General features: G+C 38.3%; 1 protein-coding gene across 4 annotated transcripts in view; it reads right to left on the minus strand.

Moving 5' to 3' along the window:
* The window catches only part of CADM2 (cell adhesion molecule 2), a 1,090,305-nt gene that overhangs the window by 58,805 nt on the left and 1,007,681 nt on the right, over positions 1–23,819 (minus strand). For 3 of the 4 annotated variants that reach the window (XM_075073090.1, XM_075073093.1, XM_032771631.2), the window contains one exon: positions 3,773–3,892. The exons of the other annotated variant lie outside the window; for it this stretch is intronic. In XM_075073090.1, coding sequence (XP_074929191.1) covers positions 3,773–3,892 — 120 coding nt within the window. The remainder of the gene's footprint in view (positions 1–3,772; positions 3,893–23,819) is intronic. 4 annotated transcript variants of the gene reach the window in all.

Genomic DNA, 23,819 nt, shown 5'->3' on the forward strand with positions numbered 1-23,819 from the left:
TTGTGGAATCTCCATCTCTGGAGATATTTAAGAGTAGGTTAGATAAATGTCTATCAGGGATGGTCTAGACAGTATTTGGTCCTGCCATGAGGGCAGGGGACTGGACTCGATGACCTCTCGAGGTCCCTTCCAGTCCTAGAGTCCATGAATCTATGAATCTATGAAAGCCACAGCTATCAAGGCTTATAAGATCTGTCTGTGTTCCTGCCAGTTAGGAAAGGGATTTAACCACAGAAAGAACAGTGGAGGGAAAAAAGACTGGTGAAATAATGTCTGGGAGGGAGAAGAGGCTTCCATTTCGGAGGGCTGCGATTGTGCCAAGAGCCAGGCATGCTAGCTCAGAGCCTCAGGGGATTCCTCAGCTGTCCACTTGGGGCAAGTTTAAGGTCCCTTTGTGCTGTTCTGGCAGGGAAAAGGGACATAAAACCTGGTAAAATGGAAACTCTTCATATACAATGTACTTGTCTTTTTTTCTGTTTTCTAGATTTCTTTCTTCCGCACATTTTGGTCTCATTTTGTTATGTTTTCCTCAACGTGGTGGTTAAGGCTTAAGACCTGCCAAATTTATAAAGGAGTCCCCTCTTTGCCAGCATCAAATTGCACTCAGATTTTCCAAGTTGAAGTGTAATACACAAGCAAAGGGATGTCATTTAATATTTACAGAATTCAGCATAAGTTCAAATACGCATGTGAGTGTGCATGTGTGCGAGTGAAAAGTTTGACTATGGAGACCTTTTGTAAAATATATTAGTTATTGAAGGAGACACAGGGACTTCTCCATATTGCTTGCTGACCTTTAGGCAAACAAAGAAAACACCTGGCTCACAAAACTTTAGATCAACTGTTAGTTTTACTTCACTTGTGGAATAAGTAGAATATATCATAGGCACAGTGAGATATGGAATTACTGTAAAATAAAATGATTTGATGTTTCAGGCACATTCTTAAGCATAGGAGCTACATGTCCTATGTTATAACCGTAGGCATAGTTTTACTTCTAGATTTGGGAAGGCAGCTCCTGTCAGGCCAACAGGGCTTGCAGAGGGATGGGAGGGAAGGAATTCTGCGCCTGCCTGAGGTTTGCAGTTTGTGGGGTGAGGGCAATGCCTTCCTGGCCCATCCAAACTACACTCATGTTATAACTCTTCAAAAGGCATCTCATAGGAAAGATATAACCTAAGGGGTGACACTTTAAAACACCTCCTGAAAGGTATTATTTACTGCAAGTAATAATAAAACAAATTGAGGGATCATACATGCATCTTGAATCATAAATAAAGAGTTATAATGTTAGTAAAATATCAGAAATACACCAGACAAAACACAAAGGAGACTGTTAAGACACCATTAGAAACCAATTCAAACACACTTTATCTACAGACATAAAATCTGGAGCAAACTTCCACTAATTTAGATTAAGGGATGGATGAACAAGTTGAGATAAAATAAGAACCAATAGAACCTTCACCCCACACTCAAACAGGAGCCAAAACTAACAATGTTGTAGGTTTGAAACTATTTGAATAACTTCTCAATTTTATGAGCCCCTTCATGTCCTAATTCCTGCTGGGATAATAAACAGTAATGCCTCAGAAAGGTTTGTTCCTGTGGTATTTCCTTCATGGCCTGAAACAAGCAATACTGGAAATCACCTGAATAGGATCAGAAAATTTGGATCGGGTTCAGTCAAGCATTTGGACTTTTGGCTGCTTGTCTGAACCCATCCTAATGCTCATTCTAATGTCAGATTAAACATATTCTAATATACAGGAGGACTGAAACTTACAAGTGAAACACTTCTTTACCAGCCTTCATTCCATAATGCAGAACATCCAAACGATCAAAATTAGCACTTGAGAAGCCAGGGAGTGAGATCCTATGCAAAGAAGCAACACTGCATGATGCAGAAAGACATCAGCAGTTTAGCGTATCCAGCAACATACAGCAACCAAAAAAAATGTCTGGTTCAGAACACCACACTCCAGCCCGAAAAACCTAGACAAGTCTTTCATCCACATCTCTGGTCCTCAACAATGTGAGAATTCAGTCAGTACCCCCCAAATACTTTCCTGTATAAATTCATAGTCCTAATGAAACTCCACAGGGTAGAATCATCCTTTTATAGGAAACTTCCCCCTTTTCTAATAGCCAGCATTTTAATTTAAGAAAGACAAGCCATTATAGCCCTAAAGTGGCCATTTGGTGCCTAGCTGTTATTTACATCTCCCTTCCTTCCTTACAGTTAGTAAATATTTCTATAATGTTTTCCGCTCTTATCATTAAGAAGGTCACACATTTTCACACTGTGGACATTGTATGAGGATTAATCCAATAAAAATATGTATTTTGAGATTGTAGGTCAATTTAATTTCATGCAGAGGTCACAGTACTAAAATATTAATGCACTATTAGTAAAACAACTGTGGATATCATTGCCAGGATTGCCTAATCTTTTTACACTGGTTTTAGACAGGTTCAGGAAAAATCCTACCATTCCAAATGCGTTAACATGTGTGTGTTTATTTAGCATGATGCTGTTCTTATATAGCACTTTTTCATCCATAGGTCTCCAGGAGCTTTACAAAGGCAGAGTCATTATCTCCATTTTACAAATGCGGAAACGGAGGCAAAGGGAGGGGAAAGTGACGTGCCCAAGATCACCCAGCAGGTCAATGGCAGAGCCAGGAATAAAATCCAGGTCTCCTATTTCCCAATCCAGTGCTTCAGCTGCTAGGTCATAAACTTAAACACAGTTGTAATGTCTTTATCATGAAAATTCTTCTAGAGAGAAAGGTTTTCAGAACATATGTAGTCCTAGCTTTCCCAAGAGATTTACACCTCATTATAGAAATACGTCTTGACAGTATTTAAATGTATTTCTCTCTCTCTCTTTAATTCGTTGGTGCCTTCAATGGATGACGGAAGATCCTCCTCCCACTTTTTACTTCAAGCCTAACTCAGAGATTACACCTTTTTTATGACTACATGAAAACTGCTCCTTAATCAGAGAGGGGAGATGTTAGTTTATGAAGCAAGTCACACAATCCTCTAACGCCAAGCACTCTTTGCAACACTCCCAGTATATGTAGGGCCTGTGAATAAGAGACTAAGCCTAGGAACTGAATCTAGATTCTGTCCCAAGCCAGGGCAGGACACTACCAGAAACATCATCTTAAAATAAAGATCTAGGGAAAAGAAAATTCATTTGATATACTGTAGCTCAGGTAAGATAAAGACATTCCTTAAATTGAAAGCTTCTTAAAACTTAAGACTAACAAGCATGAGAAAGATCTCCATTGCATTACAAGCAGGATTAAGTCTATAGAAATTCCAAATGCAAGATACGTATCTTGTATTCCACATTAGCACCAGGAAGCAAAGTCATTAATTACTAGTAATTGATAATTAATAAAAAAAAACTAACACTATGAATGCTACTAATAATAACCAGTTTAAAAAGTAATGCTTATTTTAAACTATCATATTTGCATTTTACATAAGAGTTAAAGTTGCTAACCTTAAAAAATGAACTGCAAACGTAAATAAATAATTAAGTCACCCTATAAAAGTTTACACACTCATTGCTGGAGTGGTAAGAATGTTTTATTAAGCCTTCTTAACTATTGTCATATGTATTTATTACTTTATATAAACACATATTTAGGCAATATGTTCAAATTCCCTTCTGAGCATTTTCTATCCCCTTTAAAATTCCCTGTGATTTCCTATTTAAAATGGGTTTTTCAGGCCATAACAAAGAAGAATACTGTACCTCTGGTGTTGATGGCTGTTGCCGATGTGGCTGTGCTGGTTGTTAAGGCTACAGTGGTTGTGACTGTTGCAGTGGTAAGTGAGGGGATGACAATGATGGGAAGCAAAGTGTTGGAAACATCTGGTGAGTGGAAAAAAAATATAAAATAAAATCATATCATGCAAACAAAGGAGAAGCATAATAATGGTTCAATTTGTAAATACAAACATGTAGTAAAATATATAAATTAAAACATGCTTAACACAGATTATTACAGGTACAGTAGGGTACCTTGAAATTCTTGACATATCACTCTCTAGTTTTATATTCAAACATCAAGGGGAAAGAATTTAAAACACTGTTAAAAAATCAAGTTTCCACAGATCTGGAGAGTGAATATTTAAGTGACAAGAATCCATTTCTTCACTGAGCCATTTAAAAGGTCTCATACAGTAAAAACCAAATATAGATGAAACATGCTGTGTCAGAGTGGGAGATGAAAAAAACAACACCATCATGCTAAATAAACACACACATGTTAAAGAGAAATGGCAGTATGTTAAAACACCTATTTTCAGACAGACTCAATGGAAGGAAAAAGGGGAAATTGCAACTAACTATAAAAGCTGCTTTTTTTCAGTTTGTTTGTCTTCTTCCCACAAATTTGTTTAAGACCCAGTTGTCTGCTGAGATCCAGAGCAGAGTACAGTTCAAACTCCTTACCCTTACTAACAGGCAAAATAGTTTTATAATCATCCTGAACATTGGATACTTAACAGATAGCAGTATATTAATAACCCCTAAGAAATTTCATTTGAAACCCAACATCCAGAAAGATTCATGGTAATTTTATAACTACAGGTGTATGTAGAAGTAAGAAAAGGCGCAAGTGTTCAACAACGGCATCATACAAAATCCTCTCCGTCTCTTGGTCATACTCTGAGTTGAGTAAATGCAGATCTGCTAAGCTAAATGCATTGCTTTTGGTCAGATCACAATCAAAATTCCTTATAGTAAAATGTGATTTAAATATATAGGAAACAATCATACATACAGAAACACAATACTTAGATCTGCACTGCCAAGAGCAATAAAGATCAATGTTCCTTTTGCCTAGAAAGGGACTGTAAATAAGAAAAGACAAAAGGAAATAGAGGAAAACACTTCAGTAAGGAAGATAAAAGCATCTGCACAGATTTCCCAGACCTCAGTTTTAAAGGCAAAGGGCCAGCTTCTGAACTCCTTATGGTGAATACCATTCTTACTCCATACATAGCCCCATTGGCTTCAGTGGGGAATAAGTAAGCAAGGTGCTACCCACATGCCTCGGGATCACAATCTGGCCCATAATTTCAGTGTCTTGCCTTGCTACAGAAAGATGTAATTTACTAAGCGCCCAATCATGCATTTCCTTGAGCACCATCAGCTCCCAGTGAATTCAGTGGTAGTCAAAGATGCTCAGCACTTTACAGGATTGGGCCCTGAGGGAGACAGTTCAGGAATGGCTCCTTGAGTTCAGCACGAATTAATTACTTCCCTTGGCTTTTGATTTCACATATTTGCATTATTTTCAGGCTGGATGACAGATTATTTTGCCATTTTAAAAAAAAGTTTCCCTGTCATTCCCTCAGTTATTTTGCTTTTGATAAATAAACATCATTATTTGTCCTATACTCTATACCTGCAGAATTTTCCACTTTGGAAAATATTAGAGAGCTGCATGAGATCACTCTTTCACCTTTAGTACACTGATGTTTACACCTGTTCTTCAGGAGGAAATATTCCCAGGCCAGAAAAATTAAGAAAATAAGCTTTTTACATAATGCATGAGGACACATTAATCACTAGGACAAACTGTAATATTGCCTGTAGTGTGACTGCCATTATAATTAAATAGAACTGACTTTAACTAGCATTAGAAATTAATTAACATTTTATAAAAAATACGTTATATGCACTGATGTATACAATTATTTCCCATAATGTGAAACTCCTTCCTAGATGGATATCTGATAAAATTTGCACTATTTAGAAGAAAAAAAAATTGTACCTGATATTTAATGCAAAACCTGATGCATTTTTTTAAAAAGGCAGCTATATATCAGTTTTATACACCAAACATAGTGAACAAGCTTTACATTTGTTTTAGGTGACTTCCCTAAATGTGCAGTTGAACCATTGTAAACGTCCTACTTCTGTCATTTGCATTTATGCTTAATAACAGTCTTTTTCATCATTCTACTCAGTTTGTCACATACTGACTTGAATGGGTTGCCAGTGGATTTTGGAATCATTTATTTCAGGGGTAGGCAACCTATGGCACGTGAGCTGAAGGCAGCACACGAGCTGATTTACAATGGCGCACACACTGCCCGGGTCCTGGCCACCGGTCCTGGGGGATCTGCATTTTAATTTAGTTTTAAATGAAGCTTCTTAAACATTTTTAAAACCTTATTTACTTTACATACAACAATAGTTTAGTTACATATTATAGACTTCTAGAAAGAGACCATCTAAAAACGTTAAAATGTATTACTGGCGCGCAAAACCTTAAATTAGAGTGAATAAATGAAGACTCGGCACAGCACTTCAGAAAGGTTGCTGACCCCTGATTTATTTGCTGATTCTTTTTATGGTTTGGAAGTTTTCCTCACAAGGTTTCAGATCTAAAATTACATCCCTCACCTCTCATACCTTTACAGGGGGAGAGAGACCTGTTAATGGGCACTAGCAAATGATACTAATATTGGCTGAACAAGAATAATCTTTTCTGATCTCAGAGAAAAATGAAACTGTCCAGAAATTAGCATCCAGATCAAGGCGTGATACCAAATGTCCAATGGAAAGCTTGGCCTCCGCCTCAAGGATTAAACTAATTTACATATAATTTGTGCTGTGTTAAAATAAAAATAAATATACACATAATACTGGCATGTTCATGTTAACTTTTTTAATAGAAGGAATATAAATTTATTGTAAAATGTCTGTGGTTCATCAACTTTGTTCATACCCTAAAGTTACTAGAAGAGGGCAACTGTCATGCCGAGTTAGCAAGCAGGAATCAGCTTGGTTGGAGAGAAGATCCATCTGCACTCCGAGCTAAGTCTGAGTCTGCTCAGGGTCCTGGAAACATCTCGCTCACATTGGTTATGTTCAGCAGAGTCACTCCCATAGTAACATCTCATTTGGCACACTCACTCATATTAGTAACTACATATCAATCCTTACAGCAACTACAAACCACACATTTTAGAACTCTGTGGACTGCATTTCATCCTTAAATCATACTTTGGCTAACTTAACTGTAGATGTTGGGTGATAATTTTCAAAAGCACATGAGTGACTTAGGAGCCAAAGTCCCATATTTATGAGATTTAGCCACTTGGGACCCTAATTCCCATTGATTGTTTCTGAGATGGAATCACAGAAATGTTGAGCTGGAAGTGACCTCTAGGGGTTATCAGGTTCAACCCCTGCAATGAGGGAGAACCAAGTAAACCTAGAACCGTGAACGGTATTTTTTCAACCCATTCTTAAAAACCTCCACTGATGGAGATTCCACAACCTCCCTTGGAAGCCTGTTCCAGAATTTAATTACCCTTATACTTCATGTTAATGTAACCCCTCCTTGCTGCAGATTGAGCCCACTTCTTCTTGTCCTAATCTCTGTGGCCATGGAGAACAATTGAACACAGTCCTATTTGTAACAGCCCTTAACATTTTTGAAAACTGTTATCAGCCCCCCCCCACACACACACACCTCCTCAGTCTCCTTTTCTCGAAACTAAACATGCTCAAGCAACAAAGAATCCTGTGGCACCTTATAGACTAACAGACATTTTGGAGCATGAGCTTTCATGGGTGAATACCCACTTCATCGGATGCATGTGAACATGCTCAGTTTTTTTTAATCTTTTCTCATAAATCAGGCAGGCTCCTAAATCATTTTTGGTACTTTTGAACAATTTACTGGTCATCTCCTCAAAAGTGATTTTGCATAACAGCAAGCAAAACATTTTTGATTGCCCTACAAGGAGAAAACCATTTGCAGCACACTATGCTTTCATTGTTTGCTGACATGGAGTGAGATATGGGTGATATATAGTGGGTCTTGAAACCTAGAAGGATGTTTCCTGCAAATCAGCCAGATGGCAACATGTTCTAATATTCAACAAAGTACACTAGAAGCTGCTGTTTAGGGCACAGAAATCACTATTGGTGTATTTTTAAAGCTGTGTTCTTGTTCAACTGGTGATACATCAAATTTGTATTAATCTCGTGCCTCTAAATACTCAGGACCATTATGATCAGAACAGCTTGAAGATTTCTGAAACTTTTGTATTCAAGTGCCTATGTCCCATTTATATAACATCTCATTGCCTCACACATATTAAAGTATTCATCCTTGTAAAGCAGAGAATGTTATTCCCATTTTGTGGATGTGGAACTGAGGCAGATAGTAAAGGATTTGTCTAGAGTTCCACAAGCTCAGTGGCAAAAATAGGAGTTGAACCCAGAACTTTTAAAACCTAATTAAAAGCATTAGCTACAAGACCATTCCTTCTGCTCTGTACTATTGGACATTACATATAAACTTCATACAAAAAAATCCCATAATTCTCTTTGTTTACAACCTTCTTTTTTCCTCCCCATATGCACTTTGAAATATATTCGATCTGTTCATTTGCTGAATTTATGACACATATACATTTGGTTCTCTTATATTTGCTTGACTAATGTAGATGGATATAGTCACATACTGTACTTGTTTTTTCTTATAAAATATATATACATTCAGCTTTAATGGTGCAGCAACTTTACCTACTTTAACTGCCTTTTTCACAGATACAGTGCAACAAAGGAGAGTAAAAAAATCCAGCTTTTAATTCAAAAGTGCTGTTTTTCTTCCTACTAGAGGCTTAAAATATGCATGAAACATAAAATGGGGCCATATTAAGGTAAAATGCTGTATTCTTTTCTGAGACTTCGTTTCAGTTCCTAAAAACTGTTATAGATGATACAACACACCAAATAAATTACTAAAATAAAAATATAGATACCCTAATAAAAGATTTTAGTTACATATATCTAAGAACAGAGGTCTTTAAACTTTACAGAAAAGGCAAGTAATCAAATAAGATTATTCATAGTCAGCATTAATTTCAACTCTAGCTACTAAGACAGATGATTACTTGTTGACAGGTAATTAGGTTAATATTAATTGAAACAATGTACAGACCATAATATCTCCTTTATTACCTATGATGATACCCATGCTACGACTGGAATTCAGCCTATTTAAAGACATCATTCAAAAGCACTGTGATAATACAGTTTTATGGAAAACAAATGTGTTATGTGTCAGACACTGCAGCTAATTCTAGTTGTGCCCATACTTTATAATGCCCAAAAAGAAACACAGTGGCCAAATTTTAAAGCAAAGGGAACTTCTTTGTATCTCTCTGATGGCACAGAGTGCCATAACAGGAGTGCAAATGCTTAGCAGAGAATTCCACTGTCAGAGGGGAACTCCTTATTGGTACATTTGTGCCATAACCAGGTGGAGAGAAGGGTGGGGCAGCTGCACTCCATCAAGTCAGCCCTCCATTGGTTTAAAGATTGTCCACTAAGGACCCAATATCAGTTGCAGAATGTAGAGATGCGCAGGAGCAGTTCTAAGCATTCTCAGGGCTAGCATGGTCCTGAGGATCAGGAAGCCCATACCAGTTCCTTGATACTCTCCCCTCTTTCCTGCACCAAGTACAGCAGTGCCCCAGAAGGCACAAGTCATTCATCCTTTAACCTAATGGAGCTACATCAATTTACACCCACTCAGATCTAGCCCAAACGCATTGTGCTCTTAAGTTCCCATGAAATAAGAGTTGGCACTGCTGTAAAATAATTGGGTGCAATTTCAAATAATAATGGCTGCAATGCCAAAAAAGTATATAAAAAGCTTTTGTTTCAAGTTTGACAAAGGCTGACAGAAAAATTAAAAGACAAAGTGATAATGATAGATAGACGCTGTGGTATTCTGGCTGAGAATGAAAGAGACTGTAAGTGTTAGCTGAACTGAGTGATGACCTAGCTGGAAAGAATCTCACTATTCTGTGCAAAATGTAATCAGAGACTGTAATATGTATTATTGAATTATTCAGCAAGATTTTAAATCCAAAGGGAGCTGTATTTGCTGTTGTTCCCAGAAACTGGGACTGAACAAAGAGACTGTGGCTTGAATGTCATGTGACGATAGCTCCTTAGCTGTGAAAATGAAAGATCATAAAGCTTTGTGGACATGAGATCACTATTTATACTTTTACTAATTGATTCAGATTTGTAAAGCTCTGAAATGGCAATTTATGTTTGATCTGGTTTTTGGTTTTTTGGTTTTTGCTAGCATACCGTAGGGTTTTTTTTATTTTGTTTTGGTTTTTTTGTTTTGGTTTTTAAAGCATTTCAATAAATAGATTATGTAGATCCGAGTCTTAGTTAAAACAATAAAAGTCAGGACTAATTTCTGATTGGTTCATAATGCAAGGCACATAGCTTGGCTAAAATAACTAGTTAGTTTGGGAGGAGAATAAAATAGATTCACATAGTTTCATGATTCTAAGAAGTTTAATGAATCTCTAGACAATACTAAAAATAGGAAGACACTTCAATGGTAAGATGTGGGAGCTCATTAAGGTTTTATTAAACACTGTTTGGTAGGGTGGAAAACAGAAAAAAAAGTCAAGGCATTGAGACACAAGGATCTTGGTTTCTACTGCTTCCTCCTTATAAACTAGGAATTAAAAGAATTGTATCTCTCTTCCCTCCTGTTAAAAGTTTACGGGTCTTTTTCTAATCTTGAAAGCAGCAGATTTCAGTAACAGATGGAAGATAAAGCAACACACAATTTAAAAACTAAAAAACAAACAAACAAACAAAACTTTTTCTCTTTTTTAGTTAAGCTAAAAGTTGGTGTCAACACAGTATATATACACACACAAGACCCAGATTCTGCTCTCACATTACATTTATACAATTACTACTGGGAGTTGGCACACAACACTGCAGAATTTGGCTCAGTGAATTTAAATAATAATATCTCTCGTTTACACTGTTATAGCACCCAAAAGCCCCATTCATGATCAGGGCCCCATCGTACTAGGTATTCTATAAACACAATTTCTGTCCAGAAGAGTTTACAATCTAATCTGAAACAAAAGTAACAAGAGTTTGTAAGCATGACAAACAAAGAAAGGAGGAGTGGGGAAGGAGTGAGAAAAATAAGTTCACATGCTTACACAGGTAGCTATTGCACAACTTGGGGATTTTTGATGGTTGCATGCCTTTTGACAATTAAAAAAAAACAACAGTCAGCTGACCCTGATTGCCTTACAACTTTGCCATTATTGGATGGCTGATTTTGTTTAAGCATCCCTGCAGAAAAGGGTATTGTGAAGACTTTACTAGGAGGAGGAGGCAGTGTCCCTATTGATAAGGTCTGCAAAGGCATGAAGACAGACCTGCATAGAAGTTTGTAGTAGAAATGGACAAATGGTATCGCCAGTGGAGCAAAGGGGTTAGGGGTTGATTGAGGAGATAAGAGTGAAGACAGCGGACAAGTAGGGTGAAGCAGAATTGTGAAAAACCTAGAAGGGAATGACAAGATTTTTTAAATTAGCTATGGAAAAGGAAAATCAGGGGAGAATTTCAATTTTGTCACTCTACCTGCTCAATTTCTTAGAAGAGTTAATAAGAAAGTATGGACTGAAGAGTACTTAGCATGTTCCTGGTATTCAGATATACATTTCCATTATATCACAAATAGCTGGTAGCAGGAACAAATAATTGAATGTCTTTATAAAAAATAGAGACTGAAAAAGGGTGGGCTGGCTGAAGATTAATTCAGAATAAACTGAAATAATACAGGTGAGATAGAAGCAGCAGCCACAAGATTTGGCTGAAATTCAGAGAAAGCGCCCACCACATGTGAGCAGATTGGCAGTCTTGGAATTTTATTATAACTGGGGCTGACTGGCAGATCACATAGTAGTGGTAGTCAAAAAGGCATTTTCCATTTATATCTGGCTAAAAAGAGTGCAGCCTTTTCTTTCGAGTGCTACAATTGTCACTAATATGCCTTTGTCACCTTGAGACTGAGCTGCTGTGATGCACTCTACACAAGGCTATGTGGCGTTGCACACAGGGCGCATTTGAAAATTGAATCAAGCGCAGAATATGGCCAACTGCTTGCTAAGCAGGGTGTTTCACAGGGAGCATATAACAACAGTGTTCCAATACCTGCATTAGCTGCTGATAAGTTTCTAGGCAGGGTTCCAAGATGCTGGTTTTCACCTCTAAAGCCCTCAGTGCTTACTTGAGAGACTACCTCTTTCTCCATGCCATTCTGCCACATTTGACATTAACAGAGGAACTGCACCAGGAGCTTCCTAGATGCAAACAAGAGAGCTGTTGGTAGCAAGGGCCACTTGGTTCTGGAACACACTTCTCTCTTTATTCAAAAGAGCTCACATCTGTTAACATTACAGGCACGCTGCAAAGTCTGTCATTTTTTGCAAGCATTTTGCCAGGAGCTCAAAGTCCATATGTGGAGGGGTCAGAGATTAAAGGAAGATTTAGGTGGGATTTTATGATATGATTGGGTATGGGTCTTTAGTTTTTCTACATTATTAACTGGGAAATTTTATTACTGGAGAAGCTGATGAACTAAAATGCTGTATGGAAATAGTTTAATTTTTAAAATTGTGTTTTACATTTTCTGAGATGCCAGATACACACAATTAAGAATCTGACATTTTCTTAAAATTATCCCTAAACATACTAATTAGTGCAAGCTATTATGCATTTCAAGGAAATCAGTCTAATTTTGTATTTAGAATATTTTTAATAATCTAGATTGAAGAGTTTTGTTTAAGTTTGACATTATCAGTGATTAATATCAGCATAAAATGCAACTGCCAGCACCAGACCAAAACTTGTATTCAACAGATGGATTAACCTTTCATGAATTGTTTCCTTGTGCCAAGAGTCTTACAGTACTTAATTTAGATTTCTACAAGTGTGTGCTCTTAGGTTGAATTTTTTTCAAAGCCACCTTAAATATTTCCAACATAGTTTTTTTTTTTTAACTGTTTTCCACTGTCAATATATTACATCTCTAAATCAGTTCACTATCTGAAATAAAACTGAAGTGCCCTTTTTTTCATTTTCTAATTGAAGTACTTATTAAAAAAAATACACTGCACTTTGCCACTGAAGCTTATTAGAGCACATCAAATTTTGTATAAACTTGTCAGGATGAAATTAGGTAACACTTACACAATAAGCCATTGACTGCAGTCTTCCTATATTTATTTATTTATTGTAAACCAAAGCTTCAGTTTTAAGGTGTTATGTGATTCTCAGTATGGCATTATATAGTAATCTCGAACATGTTCCATTGATTCATATGCTGAAGTAGCTTTACTCGTAAATATGTGGTATTTATTATTTGAATTACATACAGTAGTGCCTAAAGCCTGCACTTGTGAACCCTACCATGGTAGGCACTGAAGAAACGCATGGTAAGGGACAATCCCTGCCCTGAAAAACTGACAGTTTAAGTAGACAAGACAAAGGTTGAGAGAAAAGTAGTAGTATCATCCCCATTTACACATGGGGAACTGAAGCACAGGATTAAGCGACCTGCCTAACATCACACAAGAACTCTGTGGTTGAGCTGTGGCTGGAGCCCAAATCTCCTGAGTCCCAGTCTGGTGCCTCATCTGCAAAAGCACCCTCTCTTATGAACATAATAGAAATTCACATAATTATCTTCAAAAATGCAAATGTGTTTATACTTCAAGTGCCCATTTAATTAAAAGAAAATTGGTACCACAAAAGTGGCTAAACTAATTTCCCAAGTATTGTCACCAGGACCTGTCCTCAAGCCTAGTATATTGTGGCTAGTATTCTGTGCCATTTGTTGTTGTCTGATCATATCAAATTTGTTATTTTCATTATTTTTTTGTTAACGCACAGGACAAGCGACACTATCTTTTAAGTGTCCCCAAAATAATTCAAGTTAAAATGTCAAAAAGAGTCTGTAGCAGCAGAGAACCTTTAGAGATCTTCATGTAAGAAAAACTGGCATTTGATACAAATTAGACACCAAACCAGCCATAAACAAACTTGGCATGCTTTTTCAGAACAATTGCACATGGCTCTTTCTGTGAAGAAAATTCCAAAATGCTCAGTTAGTTTCATAGCTGGAGGATGAAAGAGGCAAGGAAGGGAAGAGTTGGGAGTAGGGTTGCCAGCTCTGACTGAAGCTATTCCAGGATTTTTTTTTCTAACATGAAGTAATGTCATTTTCCTAAAATAGCCTATTAAAATCTCCTGGATTGCTTTCAATAGTCACTAGCAGATCGATGCCGAATCTAGGAGAGTCCAAGCCAGTCCTGGAGGCATGGCAACCCTAGATGGGAGTGATTCTTTTATATTATTTTCGCTCTTACTGAGATATAAGTTAAAACTAAAGTGGAGTGCCGATCTCTTTTCTCCTTGATGTTGCTTTCATTCTCTCCAAAAACTCAGGACAAGATATGGGAGTAGTTTACACAACTTGAGATTTACTACAATAATTATAAAGTTAATAAAAAAAAGATGGAAAAGAATTTTTAAAGTAAAACTAGATGGGGCTGAGCCTAAACCAAAGTGCTTCAACGGGGAGTGATACACAGTATATTGTGCCAAAATGTTGGCAATTTTTGGCAATTTTTTTTGGCAATTTTACAAGTTGAAGTATAGTGCATTTGGTTGCTTAATAGTTGACACTGTACTAGATGAACATACTTAATTCTCACAAAAATACCATTGCATAATCCAACATGCCACCAGATAAAAAACGTCTTATCTTTTTCATAGTCAAATTTTCAAGATGTGTTTTTTTTCTATTCTAAATCATTTCTGTTGTGCAAATTAAAATGCATTAAAAATTGCGGCTTAAATGAAAACCTCATGTTCCTTTTACCATGCAGGTCACATACAACATGCTGTTGTATATTGCAAGCTCAAATATGGTACAGATGTGTTGGAACTGAAAACAAAGGCCACAACTTTATTAAATGGAAACAGCACACTACTAGGCAGATAATCCTTAGATATTTTTAGCCAGTCAAGCATTGCAATACCATGGTTTGACCACAGAATACTGCAACACATGCTGGAAGAGAAATTTGGTCCTAACTGTTAATTTCTTTTATAGAAAATAACAGGCAACCCTCCACAACGGTGATCAGAAATGTAAGCAGTACAGAACTGGCAGTCAGGCAGCAGATCAACTCTCAAATGCCTACCCCTTACAATGGCTCCCCAGAATAATATAATGAAAGCTCCAGAAATCCTAACTAGAAACAAAGAAACAGAAGCCACAAAATGGGGGCAGGAAGGCCCACCAGAGCAATAATCCACAGCAGTGATAGACTGAGACTCGCAAGCCATAAGCAGCTCTTTAATGCGTCTTATGCGGCTCTTTGCAGCCCATGATATGAAAACACTGAGATTTAATCATTAACCAGTCTAAGATATTGACCAGTCAGGATGCTTTTAGTATGTATTAATCAATTGTATTTGAAAAATAATAATACTTGGTCAGTCATTTTGCTGTTAGAATATATATGTTATACACACACATACAGTAAATGAAACAATGAATTCACACTCTGAATAAAAACTATAAAGGGATTATGATAATCACTCTGTAATCTTGGCTTTTTTGGGTAATGTTGATAATTAATTTGGGTCCTGAACCACTGAGGTCTGAGTATCAATGGTCCACAGCAAAGAGCTGAAGAAACTAATCTATTTCCTACTAGGATTTTCCTTGCAGACCCTTTCTTCCCCCTCTCCACTCCCTTCCTATTTTTAACTCTTTCCACCCAAAATGAGAAAAAGTCGATTGGGTTGTCAGATGTCATGTCTTGTAGAAAAGAAAATAGTAGGTAAAACCAATTTGTCTTTGAATATATTTGGCAAGTAAACAGCAGCAAAGATTGTCAGCACAGGGTAAGCAAGGAAAAAATAGATATGAATATGAATCCTCCACTGAAGCCTTTTAAGAGAAGACAAATCCCTACTGGCCTACAACAGCTTTGAGCGTCCCTCTGAGAACAGATGCATCTCCCAAGACCACCAGATTTATCTTGTCATGCTTGGTAAAGGTATGGAAACTAGTCTATATACCTCCCTTGCAGATTTTCTCAGGAGTGATTAAAGTTTCTTTGTGCCCAGGAGGTAGCCACAGATCTTTTGAAATGGGCTTGGGAGATAGACTTTTGGACCTGTATGCATCCAAAAAGCACTGTTTTACACACCCAATGTTATGTTTAGCTGCTTCATGCTCTCAACCATATGGACAATACATTTCTTCTTTGCAACCTAATTTTCTACTATGAGCTGTTCATCTGATATATACCTTCACCGCACTCCTCACACTGTGCTTATGCCATCTCTTCTCCTTTGCATATGAAAGATTTGAAAGGAGGAGAAGGCACTCCTGCAACCTGTGAAAGTTGGCATGCATCTCTGGGACAGAGTCAGGGCAGTTGCAAGTACCACTGTGTCTTTGTGTAACACCAACACTATAAAAGAGACACTGGTTCAGAAACTCCATGGCAATTAAGAAATGGACTTTAATAGAAAGGAAGTTGAAACACGTTTTGCTGATTAGTCCCATGGTTCATCTATGAAAATCTGGAGAAAGATATTACAATTTCAAGTTAGAATTCTTTCCATGGTAGGAGGTCATGTTCTCTTCATAGCTGTGAGGAACCTGGTTATTGGTTCAATCATGAACACCTCTGTGAGACTGCGCAGGGGAGTAAGGCAATGTAAAAAGTCCCCTTGCTCCCATGCAAGGGCTACCCACATAATCAAAGCCTGAGTGAGGGGAGAACAGCGGCAGCAGGCTGCTATTCCCCTTCCTGCACTGGTGAGCAGCGAGTGGGTAGAGCCTCATCCTGGAGCAAAGAGGAAGCAAGAACCAGAGTGTGACTCTGGCTAGGGCTTCACTATGAGCTAAGTATGTGATTTCTGCATACGCACGGTAGCTCTCAGCTGAGCTAGCACACCAGTATAACTGTGGTAGCACAGGCAGCAGTTGCATAGGCTAGTCATGCTGAGTACAAACCCACCTGAACCCTGTGGGTACATATTCAGCATGGCAAGTCCCTGCTGCTGCTACCCATGCTACTGCAGCTACACAATTATTTTTAGCTTCCTAAAAAGAAGAGAGCCAGTGTGAGTATGTATATGTGAGCAGGGAATCATACCTCTAGTTCACAGTGTAATCGTATCCTCTGAGTCACAGTCTGTTTACTGCCGTGTTCCTAGAGCAGTGCGGCTACACATTGCCCCTTATTTGGGTGGGATTCTAATTTTAATTATAATTCTCTTTGCGAGAATGATCTGCCAACCTGCAATTGGATTTAAAATAGATTAAATAGTTTAAAAACAATACCTACACTCAGTACCTAGAAACAGAGTTCTATTTCCTGTACTGCTTGAAGATACCTTGCGCAACATCTTGGTTACCCCATCTGTAGCCTGGAGGTAAAATGTCCTGCTCAATACTAAGGGCTGTGAAATGTGCAGAATTATTGATACCATCGAATTCTAGAGCAGAGACTCATGATGTTCTCCAGGCTCTGATCCCAGTACTCCTTCCTATACTGTTGCTGTGTCCCATTTGGAGAAGCCTGGAGCATGTGTAGTGCACATGAAAACTCAGTGGGACTGGGAGCATGCTTAGTTCAGATGGAATATTCATAGATTTTAGCAGGACATCTCTAATAAATTATACTAAGTGTGTGTAAATGAAAATTTTCAGAGGTTAAAACTTCACCAAATCCGAGTCAATTTTCAAATGGAGAACAAAAGATGCTCTGACACCAGTATTATCTTCCTGCCAGATTTCAAGCTCCTGTCCCAAATGATGGAACTGTTACTGCTCTTCAAAAATTGGTTGGATTTTTTTCTAAACATAGCCATAACTACATATTTTTCCCAAACCTGTTCTTGGAAACGGCTAAGCCATTTTTGCTGAAACTTAAGAACCAAAACAATAGCTTGAAACACAGACCAAGTATGAAAAATCCAGCCCAAATTAAAGTTTGCAAAATTCTAAGCAACTGAAAATACGGGATTAGAAAAGAAAGAGTTAAACAACCGTAGTCACATACATCAGTATCAGCTTCACTTATAATATGTGGTAGGTTTTAAATCACACTGGTCTAAAAAGTTGTTAATACTGCATAAATGTAGTGCTCTGTTATTTTCAAAAATAAATTGTTTTTTGCTAAGTTACAAATTATGGTTTTGGATGCCTTCTGCCATGTTCTATACTAAAACTGTCCTAAGTTTTAAGATTTCAAATTCTATCTGAAGAGTAAAAATGAATTATTAATTATGAAGAGTTATAATCAACTTTATGAAAAGTTACCACTAGTAAACTAGGAACCACCATGTCCCCCATGAAAAAAAGCCAGCAACACACACGCAAAGTAAAATAAAAGTCTATAATATAAATAAATGTAAATAAAATATACATCAAATGATTTTAAAATATTCAAAGCAGGCTGTGACAAAATTCTGACCTTTTTTTTTTAAAGAAGTATCATATGAAACATTACAGTATATATTGTTGATCAGTTCTCCTTATATTTATTACATCCAAAGAAAACCAAATGAAGACATTTAAAATGATATTTTTCGCTTTATGTCATATACAAAATATAGCTGTATATCTGCCTAAGCTAGACTTGACAAAAACTAACAGTTAGTAATACTAGCACTAAAAAGCCTAATAACTACAACTAACATTCATTACTATTTCTTGTATTGGTAATGTGGTGGTAATAGATTGTCATAAGCAAATCCCAAAGGTGGGTATTTCACTCTTATTGCCTTTTCCCTTCTGTTCTGATCTTGACTCATAGGAGAGCTATGAGAGGGACCCTGGATCACATACCTGATGGTTTTTTATAGCTGTCAGTCAGAGATGTATTACTAGTTTTGCAGAAGTTATGCTCACTCCCCTTTACTCAAATTATAATACATTACCTCTATAGAGTTAAGATAGCAGCTCTTCTTGCTTAGAACCAAAGATCTGCCTGGCATTCCTGAACTTTGCATCCCCAGTTGGCAGAACAATATGTTGCTGATGTAGGACCAAGCTAAGATCAATTGAAATCTTAGCTATTAAAATAGCATGTCAGTATACTCTACTGACAGCAATGCATCCTAAATTTTACTTGTATATTGCTCATAAAAGAAGACAATGCTCCAATTACTTAAAAATGCCCAAGATTACAGAGTAATTATCATAACCCCTTTATAGTTTTTATTCTATACAGATAATAAATCACCTTGTAGGAAATGGGGCATCATTAGCTTTAACTTTTTCATCTGTTTTAACTGAATGGTGCTGCAACAGTTTTCAGCATTCATGTCATCCTCAATACAAATAAATTCCAAAATAATGGAAGTTAACCTGGCATTTAACATGTATAGTATTATATATGATTTTACTAACCTAGGTAATTTTGAAGTCCAATTTTGACACAATAGCTTTATTAAAGTGAAGTTAAGGCTGCAGACACATCAAAGTTTTTAGTTTACATTATATTTCAAAACCCCTAGCATTAAGAAAAAAATTAGACAGAAAATTCAGAGTTTAGGTTGTACCTCAACAGCAAGTCAGAGTAAAATAACTATGAGTAAAATAAAAAAAACACACCTACATGCTTTGGAAAATTTGACTCTATTACCTGAACTCTGCTTCAATAAAGAGTCAAAAAAAGCCAAACTCATACTTGGAACAAAAAGAACAATAACACACACAGCATTGCATTGCACACTATTAACAAGACATCAAGAAGTACAAGTAAAGTGGTTGAAATGCTACATTAAGAACTGAACTATCTGCACAGTAGTAATTTCCAGAAACACACCATTGTAGATTCACTTTCAACATTCACATCCAAAATACCAGCTTTATATGTTCAGTGACTGTGGACATGGAGAAAGATACTTTCTATTCAAAGTGAGCATGCGTTCTGCTCCTCTTTAAGGCATTACACAGTAGGTTCAAATGCAGAACTATCACATATTCTTAATTAACAAATTATACATTTTGGCATGTGTCATAAACAGATAGTTAAGAGTCAATGTCTCTTTTACCTGTAAAGGGTTTTCAAGCTCAGTGAACCTGGCTGACATCTGACCAAAGAACCAATCGGGGGACAAGATACTTTCAAATATTGGTGGAGGGAAGTCTTTGTTTGTACTTTTTGGGTTGTTCTTTGTTCCCTCTTGGAGTTAAGAAGGGCCAGACATGCAACCAGATTTCTCCAATCTTTCTGAAACAGTCTCTCATGTTCAAAAATATAAGTGCTAGATAGAAGGCGGATTAGTCTTTATGTTTGTTTTCTTTATTTGCAAATGTGTATTTTGCTGGAAGGATATTTTACCTCTGTTTGCTGTAACTTGTATCTTAAGCTAGGGGGGAGGGAGTCCCTCTAGTCTACGTAAAGCTTAGACCCTGTAAACATTTTCCATTTTGATTTTACAGAGATAATTTTTACTTTTTTCTTTCTTTAATTAAAAGCTTTCTTTTTTTAAGGATCTGATTTTTTTCCTTGTGTAAGACAAAGGGATTGAGTCTGAACTCACCAGGGAGTGGTGGGGGGAGAAAATGGGGGGGGGGGCAGGTTAATTCCTCTCTGTTTTAGGATCCAAGGAGTTTGGATCAGTGATCTCTCAGGGAAAGTCTAGGAGGGAGCAAGAAGGAGGGGGAATGGTTTATTTCTCTCTGTTTTAAGACCCAAGGGATTTGGGTCTTGGGTTCCCCAGGGAAGGTTTTTGAGGGACAGAAAGTGTACCAACCACTATATTTTGGTTGGTGGCAGCATTATCAGATCTAAACTAGGAATTAAGTTTAGAGGGGTACATGCAGGTCCCCACTTTCTGGACACTAAAGTTCAAAGTGGGAATAAGACCTTGACAGCATGTCATATTATTAACACTATTTTTTAAAACTCCAGATCTGTATAAATAAATGCATGACTATCTCATATATTAAGATAGAAATAGGTTGTAGTGTCATCCCTTTGTATGTAACATGTTAAAATTTGCAATGTCCACAGCTGAAGACTGACAACTGACTGTTCACCAACTCCTGGACAGTTCACACATAAAATTAAGTCAACAGTTTCATCAGAACTGTCTTAAAAACGGCCAGCCAAACACAGATTTCCTTAGCCAAAGTGCTGAAACAATATTATGCAATGCGAACGAGACACAAAGACTCTTGTGGAAGTACAACCTCGGCCCTGGATTTCCTGCGTTTATTGTTTTTTTTTAATATTGATGTTCTTGAAAAATAATAAACACTTAAAACATTATGATCCACCTGCAACATTTACTATGACTTACAAGAAAGTGCTTCATTTTTATAACAGTCCTAATGAGGCTAGGAAATGTTCCCCAAACCTAGGGTTGCCAACTGTCTAATTGCACAAACACAAACACCCTTGCCCCAGCCTTTTCCTGTCCCTTCCTCAAGGCCATGCCCCTTCCCCACCCCTTCTCAGATGCTCTGACCCCCATTCACTACATCCCCTCTCCCTCCATCGCTCATTCTCCCCCACCCTCACTAGGCTGGAGCAGGGGGTTGGGGTACAGGAGGCGTGCAACGTGCAGGCTCTGGAAGGGAGTTTGGGTGCGGGAAGGAGCTCATGGCTGGGACAGGGGGTCAGGGTGAGAGGAGTGAGGGGTGCAGGCTCCAGAAGGTAGTTTGGGTGCAGGAGGAAGTGTGGGTTCTGGGAGGGAGTTTGGGTGCAGGCTCTGGGCTGGGGCAGGGTTGGTGTGCAGGATGGGGTGAGTGGTGCGGGCTCCGGGAGGGAGTTTGGGTGCGGCAGGGTGTTCCTGGAGGAGTTTTGGGTCAGGCTCTGCGGGGCAGGGGTTGGGGTGCGGGAGGAGGTTTGGGATGCGGCTCCAGACGGGTGGCACTTAACCTCAGGGAGCTCCAGGTAACAGTGCAGCAGGGTGGGAGCAGGCTCTCCATGTGCTGCCCACACTCACAGGCAACTATCCCCACAGCTCCCATTGGCTGCAGATTCTGGCATGGAACTGCGGAGTTCTGTGCTTGGGGTGGCGCACAGAGGACCCCTCCCCAAGCACAAGGATGTGCCTGGCCCTTCCATGAGCATCATGGGCCACGGCACACAGGGAGTCTGCCTAGCCCATTGCATTGCAGACTTTTAGCACTTAAAATCTCCTGGTTGGGCTTCAGTAGCCTCCAGGAAATAAGACCGAATTCCAAAAGATTCCAGGTGAAACCATGAGGGTTGGCAACCCTACTCATACCCTCCTTGTGGCTGCATTCTGATATCTTTCAGGAGTAGAACCTCTCCGAAGATGTTGGAGTTGGTGCAGAAGAAGAAAACCCTCTTCGTAGATTTTATGAAGTTCGTGTCTGTGTTTGGGGGAGGGAGGAAATCAAAGACGAATGGAGCAGCACATATAGGGTAGAATATCTTTCCTTCCTTATTTTTCTGGTTCTCCTAAGGACAGAAGCCAGGATCCCCTTAGTCTGGAGAGCAATCTTTTTTTTTTCATATGAAAACATGAGTGTCCGCCTATTTAAACCTCATCAGTCTGATGAACCATTATATTAAATCTTAATAATTGAGAGTAATAATCAACATTTTTTGGGGTGGCGCGGTACAATACAAACAAACAGACTTTTGAAATTGGTGAATTCTCTCTTTTAGGAGACAAATTTGAAGAACCTTTGTCCACTTCAATTCAATTTGGATGTTTATATATATATATATGTGACTGGATATATATATATGTGTATATATAATATATGTGACTGGAGACGTAGTTGGTTAAGAGCACTGTTCGTTTGTATGGAGACCGCCCTTTAATACAGAGACTCGCGGTTCAAATCCTGGTGGTACCCAACTTTCATAGGGTCCTTGGGCAAAAGACCCCCTAATGCTTCACCTGCCTACCTCAAATATGAGTGACACGACACTAGGAGAGTCATGCAGCTCGGACGTCACCGGATAAAAGGTCCGTGCCAGATGTTGAGAACCAGGACAATCTGACGATAAGTGGGCTCTGGAACAAACCTTCATGGACGAGCACAAGAGAACCTGATTGATGGAATGCTACTGCAACAGTAGCCTAATGAGGGGGACATATGAAACATATGAGGGACTATGCATGGACAAAAGACCTAATTCACATTTTACGAGAAACACCTAATATCCCAATGCTCAACATAGTAAAGAGAAGCTGCCTCACAGCTGAGAATAGATAAACTCCACTTTACATCCAGAGTCAAAGAAGACTGAAGACACAGGTGGATGTGCAGCCCACACTGAAGCTAAACTTCACTGCACCCCCTCCATGCAAGCACAGCAGCTGATATAGGCATAAAATTATGGAAAACTAGCTACAGTCAATCCTCGAGACCAATTACCAAGGCTCAGTGGAGAAGTACCATCAGATAGTATGTTAGAAAGCAATAGAGCCCTCATGACAACCCTACTACCCCCATAACTCAAACCAATGAACTGTTATACGCTACCGCCTCTGTAATCCTGGAGATGCTTGGCTACACGATAAAGAAAGAACAACAGTAGTACCCACCCTGGAAAATGAGATTGGAGGATAAGATCAAAGGCGACTCAGAGAGAAGTTAGTCAGCTGGTGGAACTACAGAAGGTGTAGAGATTAAGGATAAGACTTAGCTACTGAAAAAAAATACAAGGCCTGACTCCATCTGAAGCCCTAGAGACTGCTAAACAAAGGTTACCAGGCTAAGGAGATACACTAGAGAAGCAGAGGCCAAAAAAGTAATGCCCTGTTCTCCAAAGAACCATCCAAGGTGTACTCCCAACTGCACTGCAATAACAAGCAGAGCCGTCAGCAGCAGAACTGAACAGTACTGGAAGAACATATGGGAGAAAGAGAAGACTCATCAACACCAGTGCAAAGTGGCTGCAGG

The sequence above is a fragment of the Chelonoidis abingdonii genome, chromosome 1, assembly GCF_003597395.2.
Source record: "Chelonoidis abingdonii isolate Lonesome George chromosome 1, CheloAbing_2.0, whole genome shotgun sequence".
NCBI classification, from domain to species: Eukaryota; Metazoa; Chordata; order Testudines; family Testudinidae; genus Chelonoidis; species Chelonoidis abingdonii.